This window comes from Abramis brama (genome assembly GCF_963993115.1).
Source record: "Abramis brama genome assembly, chromosome: 11".
Taxonomy (NCBI): Eukaryota; Metazoa; Chordata; class Actinopteri; order Cypriniformes; family Leuciscidae; genus Abramis; species Abramis brama.
Window position 1 is genome coordinate 12,018,202 of NC_139973.1, and position 21,136 is coordinate 12,039,337.

At 39.9% G+C, this 21,136-nt stretch overlaps 2 protein-coding genes across 5 annotated transcripts in view; one reads left to right on the forward strand and one right to left on the reverse strand.

Moving 5' to 3' along the window:
• The window catches only part of gabrb3 (gamma-aminobutyric acid type A receptor subunit beta3), a 72,788-nt gene that overhangs the window by 49,967 nt on the left and 1,685 nt on the right, over window positions 1–21,136 (reverse strand). The window lies entirely within an intron of this gene.
• The window catches only part of gabra5 (gamma-aminobutyric acid type A receptor subunit alpha5), a 39,376-nt gene that overhangs the window by 3,553 nt on the left and 14,687 nt on the right, over window positions 1–21,136 (forward strand). For both annotated transcript variants that reach the window (XM_084128015.1, XM_084128014.1), the window contains exons 6-7: window positions 12,127–12,209; window positions 20,448–20,591. In XM_084128015.1, the coding sequence (XP_083984141.1) occupies window positions 12,127–12,209; window positions 20,448–20,591 (227 nt within the window). The remainder of the gene's footprint in view (window positions 1–12,126; window positions 12,210–20,447; window positions 20,592–21,136) is intronic.

A 21,136-nucleotide genomic window follows, 5' to 3' on the forward strand; every position in this document is an offset into this window, starting at 1 on the left:
TTCCGCATCAAACAATCTCAGTGGGAATGTTCAGCTTGCCCCTGCTAAAGCTTTTTCTCTCTATTTTTTTTTTTTTTTTTTTTGACGTTGTCTTCTCACAAGAGGACACATGAGTTTACCTTTGTTGTTTTCATTAGCGGTTCCCCATGTTTTAGATTCCTCATACTTACTCTCTTTATATTTCACAGACAAAATTCTTCTTGCTCTGTTTATGCTATAGACTTGAATGATACTTCAGATCATCCTGCTTATTGAGGAGAGGTGTGCTATTATTTATTTAACGACCACAGTGATTTTCCCAATAGGCAAAGAATTTACATTGCCTTACACTGAAAAGGGATCAGAAGCATCCTCTCTCGGGTTCAGAAAATTATAGAAGCCATGAAGGCCATGTGTGGGGTCTTTCAGGTCCCTGCAGGGTTCAACAGTAACATTGTTGGTTTGTTTATTTATTTAGTTATTTATGCCCTGCCAATATTTTCACAGACCTTAACACAAAAAAGTACAAATTATATTTTTTTATTATGTATATTTATAATTTAAATAATTGCTTTTTCTATGCATTATTCAATATTTATTATTATACACATTATGTTACTTTAAACAAATTATTTTTAAATGGAACTTTAAGCTTTATTTACCAAAACAAGGCAGAAAATTATACACTTTTACTGGAAAATGATGGAATGCAGTACACTTGAAAATCAAAAAAAAAAAAAAAAAAAAACTGATTGTTTGACATCTATTATTACTGATGCTACCAAGACTAATTACACTGACTAATCATTCTTGCACTTTTGACTAAACCTCTAAACCTCATATATGTTAGCCAGTTTTATCTTAAAAAATCTTTTGACTTTGGTTAGTGTACCGATGCCCCAAAGGCTCTATTTGGGGACACTGCAATAACATAGAGGCAGATTCAAAATGTGTTGAAACTCCACACACATACTGTATCTAGTTTCTTCTCTTTGTACCCTAGACCAGTCACCCAAGGGTGTTCCAACCTAACGGTGTACAATAGAAAATAAAGTAAAAGGAGGGTGAGTTAGAAACAAAGGAAAAAGAGAAAGTTGGCTGTATGTTTTATGCCCCTGTTGTTGAGTTGTTCTTCACAGACTGTCTGCTCCATTACTCGCAATACCAGAGCAGAGGGAGAGAACACACACATACACGCACACTTACAATCACATCCACACACACACACACACACACACACATACAGTTTCTGCTCTCCCAGCTATCATCAGCAACAATCTACTGCCAAGTGCCGTGCACTGCTGTGTTAGTGCTGTTGTATAAAAGCCGCTATTGTTGTTCTCGAAATGGCATCAATACTAAATCCTCTCTATAGTAGAACCTGCTTGTTTAACTGCTGAATTTTGAGGCGCACAATCGTAATAGTGTTTGGATTATGGGGGTTATGTATTGGTTATTTTTATTCTCTGAGGTTACGGTTATGATGATCCATTATATAATGAGTTATTAGCTTTTATTAACTCAAATTCAAATGCAATGGGGAATTTGGTGAGTTTTCCATAGAGGTAACAATTAGATTTCATATAGTGGGTCTAAAAGCAATATAAAATAAATGGAAACGGCAAAGAACATGGATCATTTCATTTACACAAAACGCATTCCTTGCTCATTTGCAAAGCTTCGCTTTGCGTTGTATATTGTGAGACCAAACACATATTACAAAATTATTCAATTGATAAAGCCTTAGATAGAGCTGCTTTTTTAGACTGTAGATTGAACAAGATCATCAATCAAACATTAATGACTCTGAGAGGAAATTACTTGGAGCATGTCATTTAGAAATCAATGGTGGAGCTATTGTAGCTTGCCTACAATAAACTCTGCCCAGTGTTGCATTTCCTAACAGTGCAAACCATTAAAAGGGCTTTTTACCACTCACCAATGCGCACATTGTTTCCGGAAAAGTGATCAGCAGTAAGGTTTTTTCTTTTCTTGCTGAGATGGAAAGGAGCACCTTAGCTGCCATGAAAAAACAGGGCAAAACAGCCACACATTTCACCACCCACATTCTAAAAGTGGAACGCAGTCTACAGGCTTTTATTAGAGTTAAAAAGGAGGTTACGAGACCGAACAAAAGGGAGATGTTCTAGAAACTGTCAAATCTTCTGAAGGATCTGCCATGTTTTTAAAATAACTTTTTTAGCTTGAGGTTGATGTTGAGAAAAATGGTGCAGTAGGCAAATATGCATTGTAAAAATTGCAAATATATATATATATATATATATATATAAAATGTGTTAATAAAACAACAGGATTTATTACATTATAACATAGACATTGAGGGGGACACATCCGCTTCAATATTCAGTAGTATGGTATACCATATTGGTAGACCAATATGAGTTTTTCAATGAGCAATTGTTAGAATTTTTTACCTTTGATCCCCCTTAAAATCTGTTTATATTCTTGTGTATTTAAATAGCTGTTATTCCACTTGATAATGACACATATATCTGATTGTCCATGTTTTTTAATCAGCTCTTGACTGTGAATGTGCTAATTAATACAAAGTCCTGTAGTGATTTGATATGTAGCATAATTTGGGATACTCTTACCTGTATTTTCATTGCATTTTTAATTTCTTAAAAATATTGGGCAGACAAACCAAAATAATATTAATCTAATTAGTCATGCCTGTTAAAATGTATTGTAGGAGCTACTGTTACTGTACTTTCACTGTTCATATTATTCCTCTATCATATTTTGGGCCAGATTTACTAAACAGGTCAATTTAGTGTAAGAACGCAATTCCAAAAAAACGCAGATGGGAGTGGAAAGTTGGTTTAAGACATGCTTTTTTTGGGCGGTAAATAATAGCGCAAACACCAGTAAATTGACGAGCGCAAACCTAAATCACCTTGCATGATTCATTTGAATACTCTCCTCCCATACATTTTGCATCTGAAAGGGAAACTCCTACAAATGCATATGCAATAAGGTCAGCCGCAAAAATAACTCTGTCCATGCCTTGTCAGCGCTAATTTTTCACTGCGTGTCTTTAGTAAATCCTGACATTTTTTTTACACCAAAAGAGGTTTTGCAATAGTAAATCTGGCCCTTTATGTTTAATTTAATAGCACAGTGAATATTTAGAGCTGCTCCAGCAGGGCTCAACCAGTCAGTGAGTGATTTTCTCTGTCTTTTGTTGTTAGAATAAAATTGTAGGTTTATTAGGCTGCTGTCACTTTATGAACTGCACATATCCAACATACTGTTAAACACATGTTTTCTTTAAAACTGTTTATGTTCACTTAAGACATAACCAACTATGTTTCACAAGGATACTTGCCTATATGGGCATTTTTACATAATTTTGTGTGAATTTGTCCACTCAAGCGCAAGACGACATGAAAGAGAACTCAATTTAATAGGCTATTCATGCGCTGTCTAAGAGGCAGCTTTCTGGGCGTTTAATCTGTTTAATATTCTGTTAATTAGATACATTTACTTCATAGACATCCTTCTCTGATATCTCCATTGTGCTCTCCGTTTGCTCTGTTGTCTGTTTTTTTGTTGTTGTCACAAGCACTGTTACTGTACATGCTCAGTGGTATCTGTTGTTGGTATCAGAGCATTTGAATGAGTACGAGCACAGGGGTGCAGTATTGGGCCCATACCGATACTGGTATTGGTGCATCCCATTTTCTATATATTGCATTGACATATACACGCACTGTATATGCAACCTGAAAGCTACATACTTCTAATATTAAAAAGTAAAAAGTATTACAATATTATCTCTTTATTCTTTCCTTTTAAGTATTTTAAGTTGTGCATTATTTATATACACCTGAGGTTAACAGTAATTTTGTGTTACTGTTAATTTTGTGTTTTGTGGTAATTTTGTGTTAGCACAGAATCAGCCGCCATTACTTTTTCTATACACCTTTTCACTGACGAGCCTCCTGATTATTTTCTTTTTTTATTTGTATTCCCTTGTAACATATGAAAAAACATGTAGACCCTACTGCGTATTTGTGGTGCGCTCTCTCGATTTAATTTATGATATATCCTATGAATAATTCACTAGTATGCACTAAGAATCTCTCGTTTTTCTCCCAAAATCCTCACGTTTCTTTCCAGGTTTTCACACGGATGCTTTAAAATGTAATTGTTTCCCCTTTTCACTTCCTAACCCTATTAGCAGTGTTTACTGGAATGTTTCTAAGCGGGGTAAATACAGTATTTGTTATTTGTCAAACTGACAGAAAGCACTTTGAGATATTAACACTCAATGCTAAAGTTAATGAACGTTTTTGATTAAGGCAACGAATGTTACATAATAAAGAAGTATATTACTACAGTGATATATATAACACGTTCGTAATATTGCTGCGGAAATAATCAAGCTTTTGGGGTTATTCATGGTCTGTGGTAGTAATCTGATGATGTTTTTACACTTTTAAATTTCCTAAAGGGTGTGTAGAATAATATCACTTCATTGTACCCTGTTTTTAAAAAAAAGCTTATTGTGTTGATAGAGCAAACCTTTCACTGATTGTTTACAGTTTAACAGAAGTTACTCGCATAATTTGTGCAAAGCGTCATGGGGCATAGGGAAAAAGTGGATGGAACGTTCTTGTGAAATGATATATAATTTATGAGCTTTAATGGGCTATCACAAACCAGATAAAGCTCACTGTAAGGATTAAGCTCTGAGCGCTCACCATTTGTCAAGGCCCCAGTGCCACATCATTTCGTCTCCACGTCCAGCAATGCTGACCTCAGCACTAACTGTGTTCAGTAAGTACATAGCGAACTCCTTGCCTCCCATATGGCTGGTTTTGATAAAGTTGTGCGAGCTGGTCGAATGGAGGTTGAGTTTAGAGGACAGCCCTTGATTTTTCCAATACAGCAATTCATCATGGAGCTGTCAGAGATGAAGGCCCTGCGCTGATTAAGTGAAGGAACAGTGCCTCACGTGTCCCACCCCATTAATTACATTCTCGCAGGACTTCCAGTCAGAGATGCAACCATGGGCCCTTCAACCCTGGTCCCATCCTCAGTTGCTGATGATGGAGGTTTTAAGCATTTCCAGTTCTGTGCCAATATTAAGCCCTCTATTACGCTGTCAGCTGAGGGTCAGTGCTGACATCTTATTGCATTGCTTACACCAAATCATTGAATTAGCTCCAGCCGGGACGTTAAGGGAGGACTTAATGGCCACAGGGTGGCATAATAAGCCTGCCATCCTGTAACCATTATGGTAATGATCAGCCTTGATCTCATATAATTGGTTTGCTAAATGGCCTTGCTTATTACTTTCTTTAGAAGCAGACTTTGGACAATAGACATTATGCAACCAGACATTGTAAAAAATCATGGACGAGTTTGTTGGATGCATGAAGATTTCTTTGTTATACACTTCTTTGTAACAGGAATTTCCTGAAACCGTTTGGCTGTTTGACAGAACGACAATAATTATATGATGCTACTTCCATTTCATGTTTCTTATGTCATGTTAGATCGCTTATATACTTTATAACATCCAGCAATCGAATTCAGGGTCACTTTCTCTGATAGGATGAATGTTGTCCAGTTGCAAAATCCATCTCACATTTAATGTGTTTAGCCTCAGATCTTTTCAGGAAATCATATGGTTATAATGTAAAAAAAAAACTGTTTCATAAATGGTCCACTAGAGGGGGCTACAGGACAGTGGATTTAGCCACTGCAGAACCACTGCAGTGTTCTCTACATCAGGGGTTTTCTAACTTTTTGAAACCAATGATCACCTTGTGAGGAACACTCTGATATATAAAGGCAACTATCTGTTTTCATATAGAAAGTCTTATTTATTTGAACTGTATTTATACTGTGTATCTGGAAAAGTTAAGCAGGGTTTCTGCGGGTCTTAAAAAGGGCTTAAATCAAATGTAGAAAGTCGTAAATTCATAAAGTCGTGGCATTAAATGTTGCATGCATTGAAAAAAAAGGAAAGGATTTTCCAATACAGATATCTAAACATCTTTAGATCAAGATACATCTACTTGAGATGCAAATGTTAAATGAAGTCTTGAAAAATTTAGCAAAATTGGAAGATATTTGTTCTTGTTTTAATCATAAACTTCCTTTTACATGAAGAATATTACTTTTTTGCTGTGATCAGAAGGTACAAAAGTTACTTCCTTATTCTATTGGTTGGGAGCACAGCAATTCAAGCTTTTTTTGTAAGATGAATTAAGATGTAATGGATAACTGTTGGAAGTATTGAACTCATAGAACTGAATGTAGTGATATTTCAGTTCCCTTTCAAGGGAACTCCCGTTGCGTCGAGAATGACGCTATGGGGAACGCTTTGCGTGATGACGTCTTGAAGCACATGTAAAATCAGTCCAATGGTGTAGCGGGACGTCAGAGGCGGGTGACGTCACGTACCAGGAAGCTATAAAAGCCGGCCCGAAACAGAAAACGAAAGCTTTCTGAGTCTTCAGTCGCGCTCTGTGTTGAAATCTGTCCTTGTTATTTGGTGTTGTCTGTCTATATATATATATATTTATTCAGATATGGCGAGCAAGCAGCAGTATCGAGTGTGTGTCCATCCCTGCCCGCGTTATTTAACGGGAGGTGACACACACACTCTTTGTGTTGTTTGTTTGGGAGAGGAGCATGCCCAGTCAGCACTCGAGGGTGGTGACTGTGTGCATTGCTGTGCGCTTCCATTGCGGACGCTCCGATCCCGGTTGGCTCGGTTCAATCCCGACCACGTTCCCCAGGGCTCGGGTCCCGCCGCGGCTGAGGCTCGGCGGCGATCTCAGACCTGGGGTTCGCAAATGGATCTGTCAGTGGATGTTGAGACGGGCTCTGCCTTATCTCAGCCTCTTACTGACAGATCCAGTGCCTCTCATCAGGGTGTGGAAGCACGCGCTGCGGTTTCTTCCCCCCCGATAGAGGCACCAATACTACAACTATCCAGCTCTGAGGAGTTGGATGTTGTAAGTATTGAAGCTGAGTCTGAGGATTCGCCACCTCAGTCTCATGCATTTGAAGAGCTGCTTGATGTAGTTACTAGAGCAGTTGACAGACTTTCTATTGAGTGGCCAGAGGATAGGCAGGACGTTCGTTCGAAAAGCAAACTCGACGAACGCTTCCTGCCATCTCGTGCACAGCCTCAGCGCAGGAGTCTTCCGTTTTTCCCCGATCTCCACACCGAGGTGTCGAGATCGTGGGGAAAACCAATGTCATACAGAGTATACACACCACAAACATCCCATTACTCTTCCATCTATAAATATAAAGAGCATGGTTATGGGGAGATGCCGAAGGTGGAGGAGACGTTGGCGAACTATCTCTCTCCAGCAACGGCATCTTCCTTGAAGACTCCTACACTCCCCACTAAACCAGTAAAGTTTACATCTTCCCTGATTCATAAATCATATGCAGCCGCTGGTCAAGCTGCAGCGTGTCTGCATACGATGTCCCTTATGCAGGCTTATCAGGCAGAATTACTGGGTGATTTAGAGGAGGGCGGGGGTATTGGTCCTGACACAGTAGCTGAACTGCGTAGAGCCACAGATTTGTCTCTCAGGGCCACCAAGGAGACCGCTAAATCAGTCGGGCGGTCTATGGCAGCCCTGGTGGCCACTGAGAGGCATCTGTGGCTCAATCTGAGTGACATCAAAGATAGAGAAAAACATGTTCTTTTAGATGCGCCGGTTTCTACTGTTGGGCTATTTGGAGATGCAGTGAACAGTGCGGTAGCTAAATCGCAAGAAGCTTCAAAACAGGCTGCTGCACTCCAGAAACTTCTCCCCCGCCGTTCTTTCATTGAGGCTGCTGAGCGGGAGCAGCCTCACTCCTCTAAAAAGAGCGCTGATCATCGTGCCACTCAAAAGCAGAGTGTGTCCTCCCGTGCTCCCCCACAAAAATCTCGGGGACACGGAGGGCGCGCTCAAACCCAGCAGTCTTCGAGGGGTAGAGCGGATCTGCGGACCGTTATTACTGCCAAGAAGGCTGCTGGGAAGAAATCCTGACGTCCGAGGGCTCAGGACTAATGAGGGTAGTCCCCCCCGAAGCAGAGCGGTTAACACCTCTTTTTACGGTGCCCGTCTCTCTTCGGTACCCTCAGGGGACCGTTCTGCCAACCCTGCCGCCTCAGGTGTTACAGGGCGCAGCGGTCTCCGGCGAGCACATATCTCAAGGACCACCCGGAAACGTAGTGGCCTCGGGATGCCCGCCCCCTCCGAGGAGGGTGTTAGAGCAGTCTGTTCGGTCGTTCCCTGCCGGTGCGCCGTTACAGGGCGACGAATTGACTACTCGACAACAACAAAATCCAGAAACCAGTCTCGAGAGGCTGGTACCTCTAGTAGAATCTTTGACAGCGTGGAAGCTACTGTCAAATGTTTCTCGTTGGGTCCTGCAGACCGTAGAAAAAGGGTATCAGATACAATTCAAGAAACGCCCACCTCGGTTTATGGGGGTCCTGCCCACAGTGGTGGGCCCCGAGCAGGTTCTGGTTATGGAACAGGAAGTAAACACTCTGTTAGAGAAAGGGGCCATAGAATATGTACCTCCCTCCGACAGGGAAGCCGGGTTTTACAGCCGGTACTTCATAGTTCCAAAGAAGGACGGGGGATTGCGTCCCATTTTAGATCTTCGAGTTCTGAACGAGTCAGTCATGCAGCTCAAGTTCAAAATGTTAACATTGAGACAGATCGTGCCACAGATCAGGTCCGAGGACTGGTTTGTCACGATAGACCTCAAGGACGCATATTTCCATATTTCCATCCGTCCGTGTCATTGGAAGTTCCTGAGGTTTGCTTTCGGGGGCAAAGCATACCAATATCGGGTTCTTCCATTCGGCCTAGCTTTATCACCCCGCACTTTCACCAAATGCATGGATGCAGCTCTGGCGCCGCTGCGCCTCCAGGGTATTCGCATCATGAACTACATCGACGATTGGTTGATTTTAGCTCATTCGCATCAGTTGGCGGTTCAACATCGAGATGTTGTTCTCGCCCACATGAAAGAGTTGGGGTTACGGCTGAACGCCAAGAAGAGTGTGCTTTCTCCACTCCAGAGGACCACTTTTTTAGGCGTGGTTTGGGACTCAGTGTCGATGCAGGCGCGCCTGTCACCGCCACGTATAGAGTCCATCCTTGCAGCTGTGAAAGGTGTAAAGCTAGGCCAGCTACTCACTGTCAAACAGTTCCAGAGACTGTTGGGTCTCATGGCAGCAGCTTCCAACGTGATACCTTTTGGACTACTGCACATGAGGCCCCTGCAGTGGTGGCTCAGGACCAGGGGGTTTTCCCCGAGGGGCAACCCATTTCGCACAATCAGGGTCACGCGGCGATGCTTACGTGCCCTGGTTATGTGGAAGAAACCTTGGTTCCTGTCCCAGGGCCCAGTGTTGGGAGCTCCTTGTCGTCGCAAACTGCTAACGACGGATGCTTCCCTCACGGGTTGGGGAGCGATCCTGGAGGGTCGCTCATCTCAAGGTCTGTGGGAAGACCATCATCGTTCCTGGCATATCAATCGCCTAGAGATGTTAGCTGTCTTCCGGGCTCTGAGGAGCTTTATCACAGATCTCAGGGGACACCATGTGTTAGTACACACGGACAACACGTCGGTAGTCGCCTATATCAACCACCAAGGGGGTTTGCGCTCGCGCCCGTTATCCAACTTGGCACGCCATATCCTCTTGTGGTCCCAGGGGAAGTTACTGTCACTCAGGGCAGCTTACATCCCCGGGGTCCAGAATATAGGAGCAGACACTCTGTCGAGGCAGGGGCCGAGGCCCGGGGAATGGAGGCTCCACCCCGAGGTGGTGGAGCTGATATGGAGGGAGTTCGGCCAAGCACAAGTGGATCTGTTTGCGTCTCGAGAGACGTCTCACTGTCCACTTTGGTTCTCCCTCACGCATCCAGCTCCTCTGGGACTGGATGCTATGGTTCAGACGTGGCCGAGGCTACGTCTGTACGCCTTTCCCCCAGTTGCTCTGCTCCCGGGAGTTCTGGAGAGAGTTCGCAGGGACCGGGTTTGCCTGCTTCTTATAGCCCCGCGCTGGCCGGGCAGAGTATGGTTTCCCGATCTGGTCTCCCTCCTCGACGGGCATCCTCTGGAGTTACCCGTCAGGAGAGACCTTCTGTCCCAGGCAGGGGGCTCAATATTTCACCCCCGCCCAGAACTGTGGAACCTGTGGGCTTGGCCTCTGAGGGGGCCCAGCTCATAGAGTCAGGTCTCTCAACTGAGGTTGTTGAGACCATTCTACAGTCCAGAGCTCCCTCCACGAGGAAACTTTATGCCCTGAAGTGGAGAGTCTTCACTTCTTGGTGTAGTGACCGTCGGTTGGACCCAGTTAACTGCCCAATTGGTACAGTGCTGGAGTTCCTGCAGGACCGGTTCACTGCAGGTCTGACCCCGTCCACTTTAAAGGTTTATGTGGCGGCCATAGGTGCTTACCACATTCCTTTGGGTGGAATGTCTGTGGGGAAAGACCCTTTGATATCTCGTTTCCTTCGTGGCACTTGGAGGCTGAGGCCTGCAGTTCGCTCTAGGGTGCCACCATGGGACTTGTCCATTGCATTACAAGGCTTGTCCCTGGCCCCCTTTGAGCCTATTGAGGAGGTTCCTGAGAAGTTTTTAACGCTGAAAGCTCTTTTCCTTCTTGCTATTTCCTCTCTCAAGAGAATTGGGGATCTCCAAGCGTTGTCGGTTGCTCCGTCATGCTTGGAGTTTGCTCCGGGTATGATCAAAGCATTTCTTCATTCGAGACCGGGCTATATCCCCAAGGTCCCCACTAATGTGGTCAGACCTATTGTTCTGCAGGCCTTCTGTCCTCCTCCCTTTCAAAATGCGGACCAGGAGGCTAATAATTTGCTTTGCCCTGTGCGGGCGTTAGACGCATATGTCCACAGAGCTGCCCTGTGGCGAAAAAGTGATCAATTATTTGTGTGCTTTGGGTCCCCTAACAAAGGAGGTCCAGTATCTAAGCAGAGGATGAGCAAGTGGGTGGTCGAGGCTATCTCACTTGCTTATGAGGCGGCTGGGCAGCCTTCTCCTTTGGCTGTCCGGTCGCACTCTACAAGGAGTATGGCGGCCTCTAAGGCCCTTATTTCAGGAGTTTCTCTACAGGATGTCTGTGATGCGGCAGGCTGGTCCTCACCGCACACTTTCGTCAGGTTTTACTCTTTGGATCTAGACTCTGCTCCAGGGTCTCATGTTTTGTCATCCTAGTGCTGCTCTATTAGATTACACACAGGACAGACATTTGTAGCTATGGAGGCGTTGGTATAGACGTTCCCCATAGCGTCATTCTCGACGCAACGGGAGTTCCCTTGAAAGGGAACGCCTCGGTTACGACTGTAACCTCGGTTCCCTGAAGAGGGAACGAGCGTTGCGTCGCCTTGCCATATCTCCTTCATGCCTGTCAGCTCGACTTCAGACTTTTACGAAGCTTTCGTTTTCTGTTTCGGGCCGGCTTTTATAGCTTCCTGGTACGTGACGTCACCCGCCTCTGACGTCCCGCTACACCATTGGACTGATTTTACATGTGCTTCAAGACGTCATCACGCAAAGCGTTCCCCATAGCGTCATTCTCGACGCAACGCTCGTTCCCTCTTCAGGGAACCGAGGTTACAGTCGTAACCGAGGCGTTTTTTTCCTTGTAGTCCTCTAATATTTCAATAGGTGGCGTTTCAGCTCAAAATAGGTATTTTAAATCCTGCCGTGTGTATGAATGAAAACTGAGAATAATCGAATAGAAAATAGCATTTGTATGTATGTGTGTGTGTGTGTGTGTGTGTGTGGTTATGAGCAAAGCCAGAATTAGCAGGGATTTACTTCACTGATTTGGCAGCCTTTCTACTTCTGGCACATGATGGCACTCTTGTTCTATAAATACATCTAAGAGCACTCAACATGCAAGCTCAGTCTTCCTATTAATATACACTCGTTATTCAATCCTATAGCTACTTTGAGAAGATTTTCAATAAGAAAAATTCATTAATCATTAATGTTGCAGTGATTGTCACTATGGTAATGATAACTTGCATAAGACATGTTTATATTAACAACTGATCTCTAAAACATATCCTCAGAGGTGCTGATCTAGATTTAATCATATCTTAATTTTTCTCTCTTCAGATTGACCATATCAGCGGAGTGTCCCATGCAGTTGGAGGATTTCCCTATGGATGCACATGCCTGCCCACTCAAATTTGGCAGCTGTAAGTCCATAATGTTTCATGTTAAATGTGGAAAAATCCCCCTTGCCACTCAGAAAAGAACTGTACAGGTTTCATTGCCATTACAAAAAGATTTTAAAATAGCAGATTCCAAGAAATCATAACATAATCCCTCTGATTCTGAAGTGTGTAGTCACGATTACATCCATTTGTCATTTGATTGATGTGAATAGCATCTTATATTCTTATTTAGATGAAAAAGATGCAAGTATAAAATAATGGAATATATAGTGTTCATTGGTTGTCTTCGCACAGCGTAGAACGGAGATGGTAACAGGAGCAACATTTTGTACATTTCATATAAAATTCCCACTACAGGAGAAATGTATCTTTCTAAAATATTAGGTACCGAACACCTCTTTGCATTAGTTTTTCTCTCTGCATATTTTCTTAATACATTTTAGCATATTGAAATATTGAGTAAAAAAAATTGTATACTAACTTGGCCCATTTTAGGCAGCTTGACAGACTGGTGGTGTTTAAGGTATGTCCAGTTTAGTCTCATTATCACGTGGCGTCCTGTCCAAGAGCAGGATTAAGATTATCACCTGGTTCTTACAGAGAGGAGGGTGACTTGAGGACTGGATTAGTAGGAAGGTGTCCTGCCATCCCTCCTGCGCTTACGTACACATTGCACACATATAAAAGAAAGGCTTTTTGGTGCTAAGAAGCCAAGAATGACCTGAGATGAGCGCAGCTTTCTTTGATGTTTAGGGCATTACAGGATAGGGCTGTACACGGTGAGCTTTTGGGTTAGGATACTGCAGAAACCATGACAGTCAGTGCCTAGGAGGGGCGATTGTGCATATCTGAATATTTTATTAATTGTTCTGTTGTAGCTGCATAGTAAATTCCCTCATGATCTGGAGTTCTTTAGGTTTTGAAGACCTCTCATAGGCTTTTTTGGCAGAGGTGTTAAACACAGATAAGAATACATAAGTCAATCTGGCCCGCGGGATGATTTGAATGTTTAAACATTTAAATTAGATCATGCTAAAATATATATATATATATATATATATATATTTTTTTTTTTTGCAACAGCAGGTCAGATAAACTCTTTAATTTGTGTTAAATGTTATAGCTGTCGTGCAGGTAATTAATATTTCCATTGATACAATTTGTATGTGGATTTAATCTTGTGAAAGTTGCTCTTGAAATTCAGTAGTTGCATAAGACCATGTATTTACGCTCTGCATGGGTACATCAAGGTTTATCAAATAAAAAATCGGCCAGCATAAGGTGACGTTTAATCTAATCTGGCCCGTGACCTAAAATGAGTCTGATGCCGTGCATTTGGACATCTCATAGGCTTCCTATGCAATTGGATTGGATGGATTGTTAATTTAGTACATCAACATAGTTAGAAGTACAGTAAGGTATAAAGTGTAATCTCATTAGCCTGCATGGTTTGACCTTGATGTATGCAGACAACCCTTGAAACGAATGTTGAACCAGCCACACTCCATCAATTTAAAGGGACAGTTCACCCAAAACTGAAAATTCTGTCATCATTTACTCACCCTCGAGTTGTTCCAAACCTGTATGAATGTCTTTTTCTCTGCTGAACACAAAAGAAGATATTTTGAAGAATGTCTGTAACTAAACTGGATGGAACCCCATTGACATTCTATTGTATTTTCCATACAATGGAAGTCAATGGTGCCCATCAACTGTTTGGTTACCCATATTCTTCAAAATATCTTCTTTTATGTTCAGCAGAAAAAAGACATTCATACAGGTTTGGACAGAGTTTTCATTTTTGGGTGAACTATCCCTTTGAGGTACTCCACTGTCTAAAAGACTGTGTAAAAGTCTACAGTAGTATATAGTGAAAATATTTTTCTAACAAGGCTTCGTAGTTCAAAAGATGTCTTATTGTCAGTTCAGTTTTTTTCCGACCAATTCTTGTTTTGTTCTGGCATTTCAGATCTTCCTTATGGACAAAAGCATATCCGACAGCATTTACTTGTTTAAAATATTTTCCTTCTTATTGATTTTTATCATATATTATTTCTTTCATCATAGAAACAATAACTACCTTACTCACCATAAATATTTAATAAAGGTTGAGCACGACTTCCATAAATGAATAGTACGTTGTTAATAAACATGAACTATTCTCTATAGAAATCATTAGATTTGATTATTTAGTAATTTTTTTTAATCAGTCATTTCTCAGCATTTTTTTCTTTTACATTCTACTTATATATAAAACACCCTGTGAGCTATCTCAAATGTCTCAAATGGTATTAATTATTCATTGTCAGGTGGTAATTGAAAATTTATCCTTCATTAGGACTTGTATTCTTAGAGTTTAACACCATTTTCCCTGCGAGAGTTACTCGACATACAGGCGGAAGAGAATTAGTGATTTAACTTGTGAATCGCACAACAAACGTGTTTACTTGAAGTATTGTGCTGTGTTATGTAAAGGGTTATATAAATTCTGTCTGCACTTAGCAGCTTTTGTTTGGCTGGTTGGATAACAGTGACAGACGCCTGATTTTAACTGTCATCTCAACCAAAATGCCTGAGAAAAGCAACGCTGCCCATATAAACGACAATAGTTTTGAGTTGTAAAACTATTGTAGGCGTTATGTTAATGTGGAGCCTTTTGTTGAGGAATATTCTGCTCTTCAAAGAGACGCAGACAATCATTATTGTAGTTAATCTCCACAGACACAATGTACATCTCTGGCTATGGATATTATCCTTTACATGTAAGCACATTGAGTGAATCCTGTACAAAGGCATGAATTCAGGATTAATGTATAGTCAGAGGGCCATTCTCACAAAATAGCCCCTGACGTGAAGCTGAGGAGTCTTGTATCACCCTGAGAGGGTTTATTTTGCTGTAAAGCCATCCCACTTATTGCATGGCTGGACATGAAATATTGATTTCATGAAATGATTTTATTAGGTGAGATGAAAGAGGCTGGGGAGTGTCTTGGAGCTCTGAACTCTGTAAATGACCGTCTGACTGTACATTAACCCACTTACAAATTAATAAATAGAGATTAATATTGGTTTGAATTAAAATGTCTATTACATTTTATTAGTTTACATATTGAGATTTTGGAGCGAAAACACAAGTACAGCAATGTAGGATTTCTAGATGAATGGTCATTTATACAGTCATTAACAACAACCACAATATTTTCTGATATTTTTCACTCCATATTCTTCATTCTGTATCTCTTTTTTTTGACATTTACTTTCTGCCATGTCCATTAAGGTTTATTTGATGACGTTATTACCAATAAAATATATATTAAGTGCTTTCAGTACTGCAATACAGCCTTCGGGCTCTCGTGCCATCCAGGCCAGATTCACCTCAAAAGATTATATACTGTAGACCAAAGATTACTGTGGGATAATTCAACCTTGTAAAGGTCCCCAATGGTGAGTCATATTTTTGTTCAGATTAATCCAATATATCTCTTCTCAGAGAGTTTTGGAAGAGAAATAAGCTAAGGCATAATTCAACAATAGAGGATGTACTGTACGAGGCTGGTCTACACAATAACTTGTTGAGATCTAGGCCTATTTAAATCACCTTAGGGCAGCCAAGCCTATTTAAATTACCTTAGGGCAGCCAAGCCTCATAATCTTAGTGTAAAGAAAGACAGACTTTAGGGACAGTTTGACTCATGCCATTGGGGATAAAAAGTCTTTCTATAGAATTATCAATGTTAATTTAAGGCCACTGTTTTAGGCTAGTGGAAAATATTCTTGCTGAATCTTTGTCTTTCCTGAATGTACTCAATTTTAGAGAAGTTTTATCACATTAACAGAAAAATATTATCATCATTATTTTAATTTTTATTAAATTTTATTAATTTATCCATTTAATTTTTGTTGATTGTCACATTTTAGGAATGATTTGAGTGCTGCTTTTTTATTAATATAGAAGAAATAAACTTTGAGAAACCTAGAGGAAACCAAGTTACTTCACATTGTCATTGATATTAAATGCTGAAAAGCTTTGAAAGTTACATTAAAAGCAAGAGTAGATTGTAAACGAGACACACAAACAAAATGAAAACCTTGACATTTAATATATGACAATTACAATGATAATTTAGAATTTAGATTAAAATAAGATGCAAAAAAATTAACATCCTTGACCACAAATACAGATAAAACCACACACACATATGCTGGTTTCACTATAATAATAAAGACACCTCATCAAGCGAGGGTCTCTTTGTGGGATTTTGACATGTTTCACTGTATTTGTGAGGACAAATATTTGTTGCTTCTCAAGTATAGCTAAACCTTTATACGCACTCATGAATTCTGTCAAGCCAATCTCACTGAACAATTTCTTTTAACTGGAAAGCATTTCAGTCATGTGTGAGTAAGAAGGTGGAATTCTACAGGCTATTCACTCTGTGGGCTGTGGTGACCCTGTCTTAATGAAGAGCTACATTTGTTTCGCTCAAGTCTCAACCCTTGACCTATGAGAAATATTTTGTCCTCAGTTTGCTAGACCTTGTCACTTCCTTTGCTTTATCAAACACTGGGTACACAATTCACAAATAATCGTGTGGATTACTTCGTAATTCGTACACACAGGAGAACTTCTCACAAAAAATCTCTGCTTAATTCACAACATGCTTATACGCACAATAATTTATTCTTAATCTCGTTCTAATATTATTGAATTTAGAGTGTTTTAAATGAGCGGCCGCGTGCACGAGGTTAGTCGTTTGCATAAAACACGCCCAAACCATCTCCATATAAGGGTTTTACAGCCTTTCATCGCTCTCGCTAGATCCCCGAGCAATGCCACCTGTGTCATTCTCAAAACCAGTTCAAACACAATAAACAACTTTTATACAAACTGAGATTACAGACCTCTCATTACCAGCTATACACACGCGTAAATCTGCGTTATTCAGAGAAAGCATGCAGCTGAAGCCATGCCAGCTTTTCTTACTCTTTCTCTGTATAAGATGAAATATATTTAAGGATAAATCAAATTGTATTACTTATTAATTTTATATTATAATATAATATAATTTAATTATAGTCATATTAAGATGAAATAATCTCTTAAGGCCGCACGTGGTTTCATACTTGTGATTTTTGTGTAAATTTAGAATACATTTTAGTGCGAAAGTTTTTGGTGAATCAAGATTTGCTCGCGGAAACATGCAGATTTCATGCACAAATTTGTGTGTATGCATGCTTAGTGAATGAGACCCACTGTTTCCAGTCTACAGTATGTCAAAAAAGTAAGTATAATACCTACCAAAGTGCTATGGGTATAATATAAACACACTAAATACATATTTTCCTAATCCACATGTTATATCCACATCCATAATATGTATCATTCTACCATGATTTTTACCATTACCACCATGTACAGCTTCAATCTCCTTTTTAATTCAATCCATAGACAAAGTTTATAGTTTTCCATTTGAACTTGAACAAGTTCAGAGCTTATTAGGATCAGCTGATGTGCACTAAATTCAATCCAATTAGATCCACTTACAATCACCACCCATAATTAGTAACAATACTGTCTTCGCACTCATTTGCTTAATCTCACCACCTGAACTTGCACCGAGCTTCAAACACCTTTCTTAGGAGAACAGGGCTGTGCTTCCCGAAACCTTCTTAAGGCTACGTCGTTCTTAAGTTACACCTTAAGCTGTACCTTATCGATAATATGTGTTTCCCGAAACGTTCTTAGTTAAGTATACCTTCTGTAAGTCATACGTTCGGAAGGTTGGTCTGGACCACTCTTAGCTTTACTTTGTCACTGTGAAGTTTTAATACACCCAGACAGTGTTCAATTAGGCTAATTCAAGTGTTTTATTCATGCAAAGAATAAAATTGTCATTACACTGATTGTTGTTAGATTTTTAATTATATTATTATATATATATTATATTATTAATTTAATTAAAGAGCGCTTTTAAAGGCCAGTGAAAGCATAGGCTAATGTCAGTTAAGTCCTATTCGGACGCTAATTGTTTCTCCTGGGCTCGTATTTTGAACATTTACAGGGGTAAGTCGGTAATTTTAGTGCCGTCCGAATCCATAATATTAGTGTTTTTTCTCACCCAACCTGCGTAGAAATCCCTGGCCAAATTAATATATACTGTTTTTTGACAAACAGGTCGTGTGGTAATTTAATTCAAAATTCACTGTTTAAATCCTTTTTGATCTCTGCCGAGCACCGTATGTAAGATGTACACTTTTATTACTGAAATGCTGGAAAGTATTTACAAGAACAGTATTTCATTGCAGCTCTACCTCAGCGAACAAAAATGGAAAAGAGAAGAAAGCACATACAAATTTGAAATGGTTATCATGGCAGCAATATATGATACAATTTTAAAATATGTAGGCTAGGCTATTATAGGCTATTATAGTTTGGATGATTTTTTTATAATATCCCATGAGTCCTAATAAATGCAATTTTAACTATTTCTAAAGTGCTTCTTTTATAAAGAACACCGCTTTCTCACATAATGCAGTGAAACAGCCCCTGCACGAGAGAATAATTGATTCACGAGCCATCGATATCAACCAATTCAGTACCATCGCCACGGACAGCACCGGGTTAAGTCGCACGTAAGAAGGTATATCTTAAGCAGCTTCCTAAGGTATGGTTCGGGGAACACACCTATAAAATGATATACCTTTAGTTAAGTTATACCTTAAGAGTCTTCGTAGCACGCTAAGAGACAACGTTATCGGGAAACGCAGCCCTGATCTTTTTGATCACTAACTCTTAAAAAAGTCTCCAGTTTCTCATAAAGTCTGAAATTTCACACATAATTGGTAAATATTTATACCAAATGTACAATAATGATGACAGCAGTAATGAAGAGAAAGGGAAATGGAGATAACACAGAACACAAGCATGATAACATACGTATTGAAGTAAATTTATAATTTTAGAATACTGTAGAATAGAAAATCATGACTTGCCAGTATTTTGCACCAGCTACCTAAATATGCTCACTGTCCAGGTACTCCGTTTTAACTTTAAAATATCATTGGGCAGGTTCCCTACAGAGTCTTAATAAGTCATGTGTGGACTTATCCTCAAGTGGACTGTCCATTCTGATAAGTGTCTATGAGGATGGCCCAGAAGCTACTTGCCTAAAATGCCTTGCATATAACATTACGTTATTAGAATTTTTCTAAATACTAAAATCTTTTTTTCTGCAACCCCCCAATGAAATGTGGGACTAAAAACATTCAACTGTGTTTGAGTGCTTCCTAAAAGTAGGTTTACTGATTCAGAGGACCATCTGGTTGATGTGTTAGTCTTGATTTAGTCAGAAGATTTGTAGCAATATCTATAGTAGTCGGGGAAGACAATTTTTGTACTTCGGATTAGTTTGCAGGAACATGTTGGGGGTATCTAAGGGTATGTACTGTAGGTCTTTGTGTGTGTGTGTGTGTGTGTGTGTGTGTGTGTGTGTGTGTGTGTGTGTGTGTGTGTGTATGTGTGTGTGTAGATGGTTTGCAGAATAATCCCTCAGTCTAGATGGTCGAAGTCAATCTTAATTGTGATGGAGACATCCGGCTTGAGAGTGGCAGGATTAATGTTTTGCTTCAAGATTGAATGTCAAGATGGAGGGAGGGGGCGAAAGTAAAAAAAAATTGAGTGATATGAAAGTCACTGTAAAGCTGCAGCTATTTTATGTGAAACAATCATAAAGATTGTTTTTAGATTTAGTGGCCCTAGCTTTTTGTTTTGTAAAGGAGAAACAATATAAGGCTGCACACTTTTTTAAGATATTCAACAAAGACTTGCTATCTCTTCAAGTCATGTCACTTGAAGTGTTCCATCCTGTTGTCTTCAACTGAGGTGTAGGTGTCTCTTTTTTTAACCTGAAGGTCTGATCTTATTATACAACCCAGGTGCAGATGATTAAATGTATTACTCCCAGCTCTACACTTGGCAGAGTCAGACAAGCATGCTCCCCGTTGATAAAGAAAGCAGATATTTCCCATGATTGACAGGTGTAGACACTGTACCTCCTTAATATGAGAAATTAAACTTGCCTGTATGCAATGCAATCAACTGACAATGACTGTACAATCAAGAGTGACTAACATTTATGTAACCTTATTTAAATACGGTTCTAAACAGATTACTCGCTGTGTATGGTTAATAAGCCATTATCACTGTATAATCTTACTTTGTGGCAGGTATAAATTGTAAACTACTGTGTGTTTTTACAGATGCCTACCCTATCTCAGAAGTTGTGTATAAGTGGACTAAAGGCCCTGGCAAATCTGTGGTAGTGGCAGAGGAAGGGTCACGTCTCAACCAATACCATTTGATTGGCCACAGGGCTGGTACGGAAGATATCAGCACAAGTAGAGGTAAACTACTTTGACCCAAACCCTTTCATTGTAATGAGTGTAAGTTAGTCAATTGGTAAAAGATCTGTGAATCAACTTGACAGTTAGGACTGGGGTCCAAAACATTTTACAAACACATCTCCCTTAATTGAGAAAATATAATGCTCATAAATAATTCTTATTCTCATTATATTTTGTATTACGTTTCTTTTAGATTTTTTTTTAAATTAAAACAAAAAGTATATAAAATCAATATTAATGTTATTATTGTTATATTTGTGTTTATTTTTATGTTTATAGTTTTATACACAATGTTTTTTGTTTTTTTTAATAAATTATATATGTATATGTGTGTGTGTGTGTGTGTGTGTGTGTGTGTGTGTGTGTGTGTGTGTGTGTGTGTGTGTGTGTGTGTGTGAAATTTAGATTAAAATACCAGTTTAGCTTACAGTTTGTTTATTTACAGTTTATTTACTTGCCAGTAAGTATTTTTTTTTCTGATCTTCTAACCTGTTGCATCTCATGGATTATTTTCAGGAACATAATGTGTTGCATCACACCCTTTC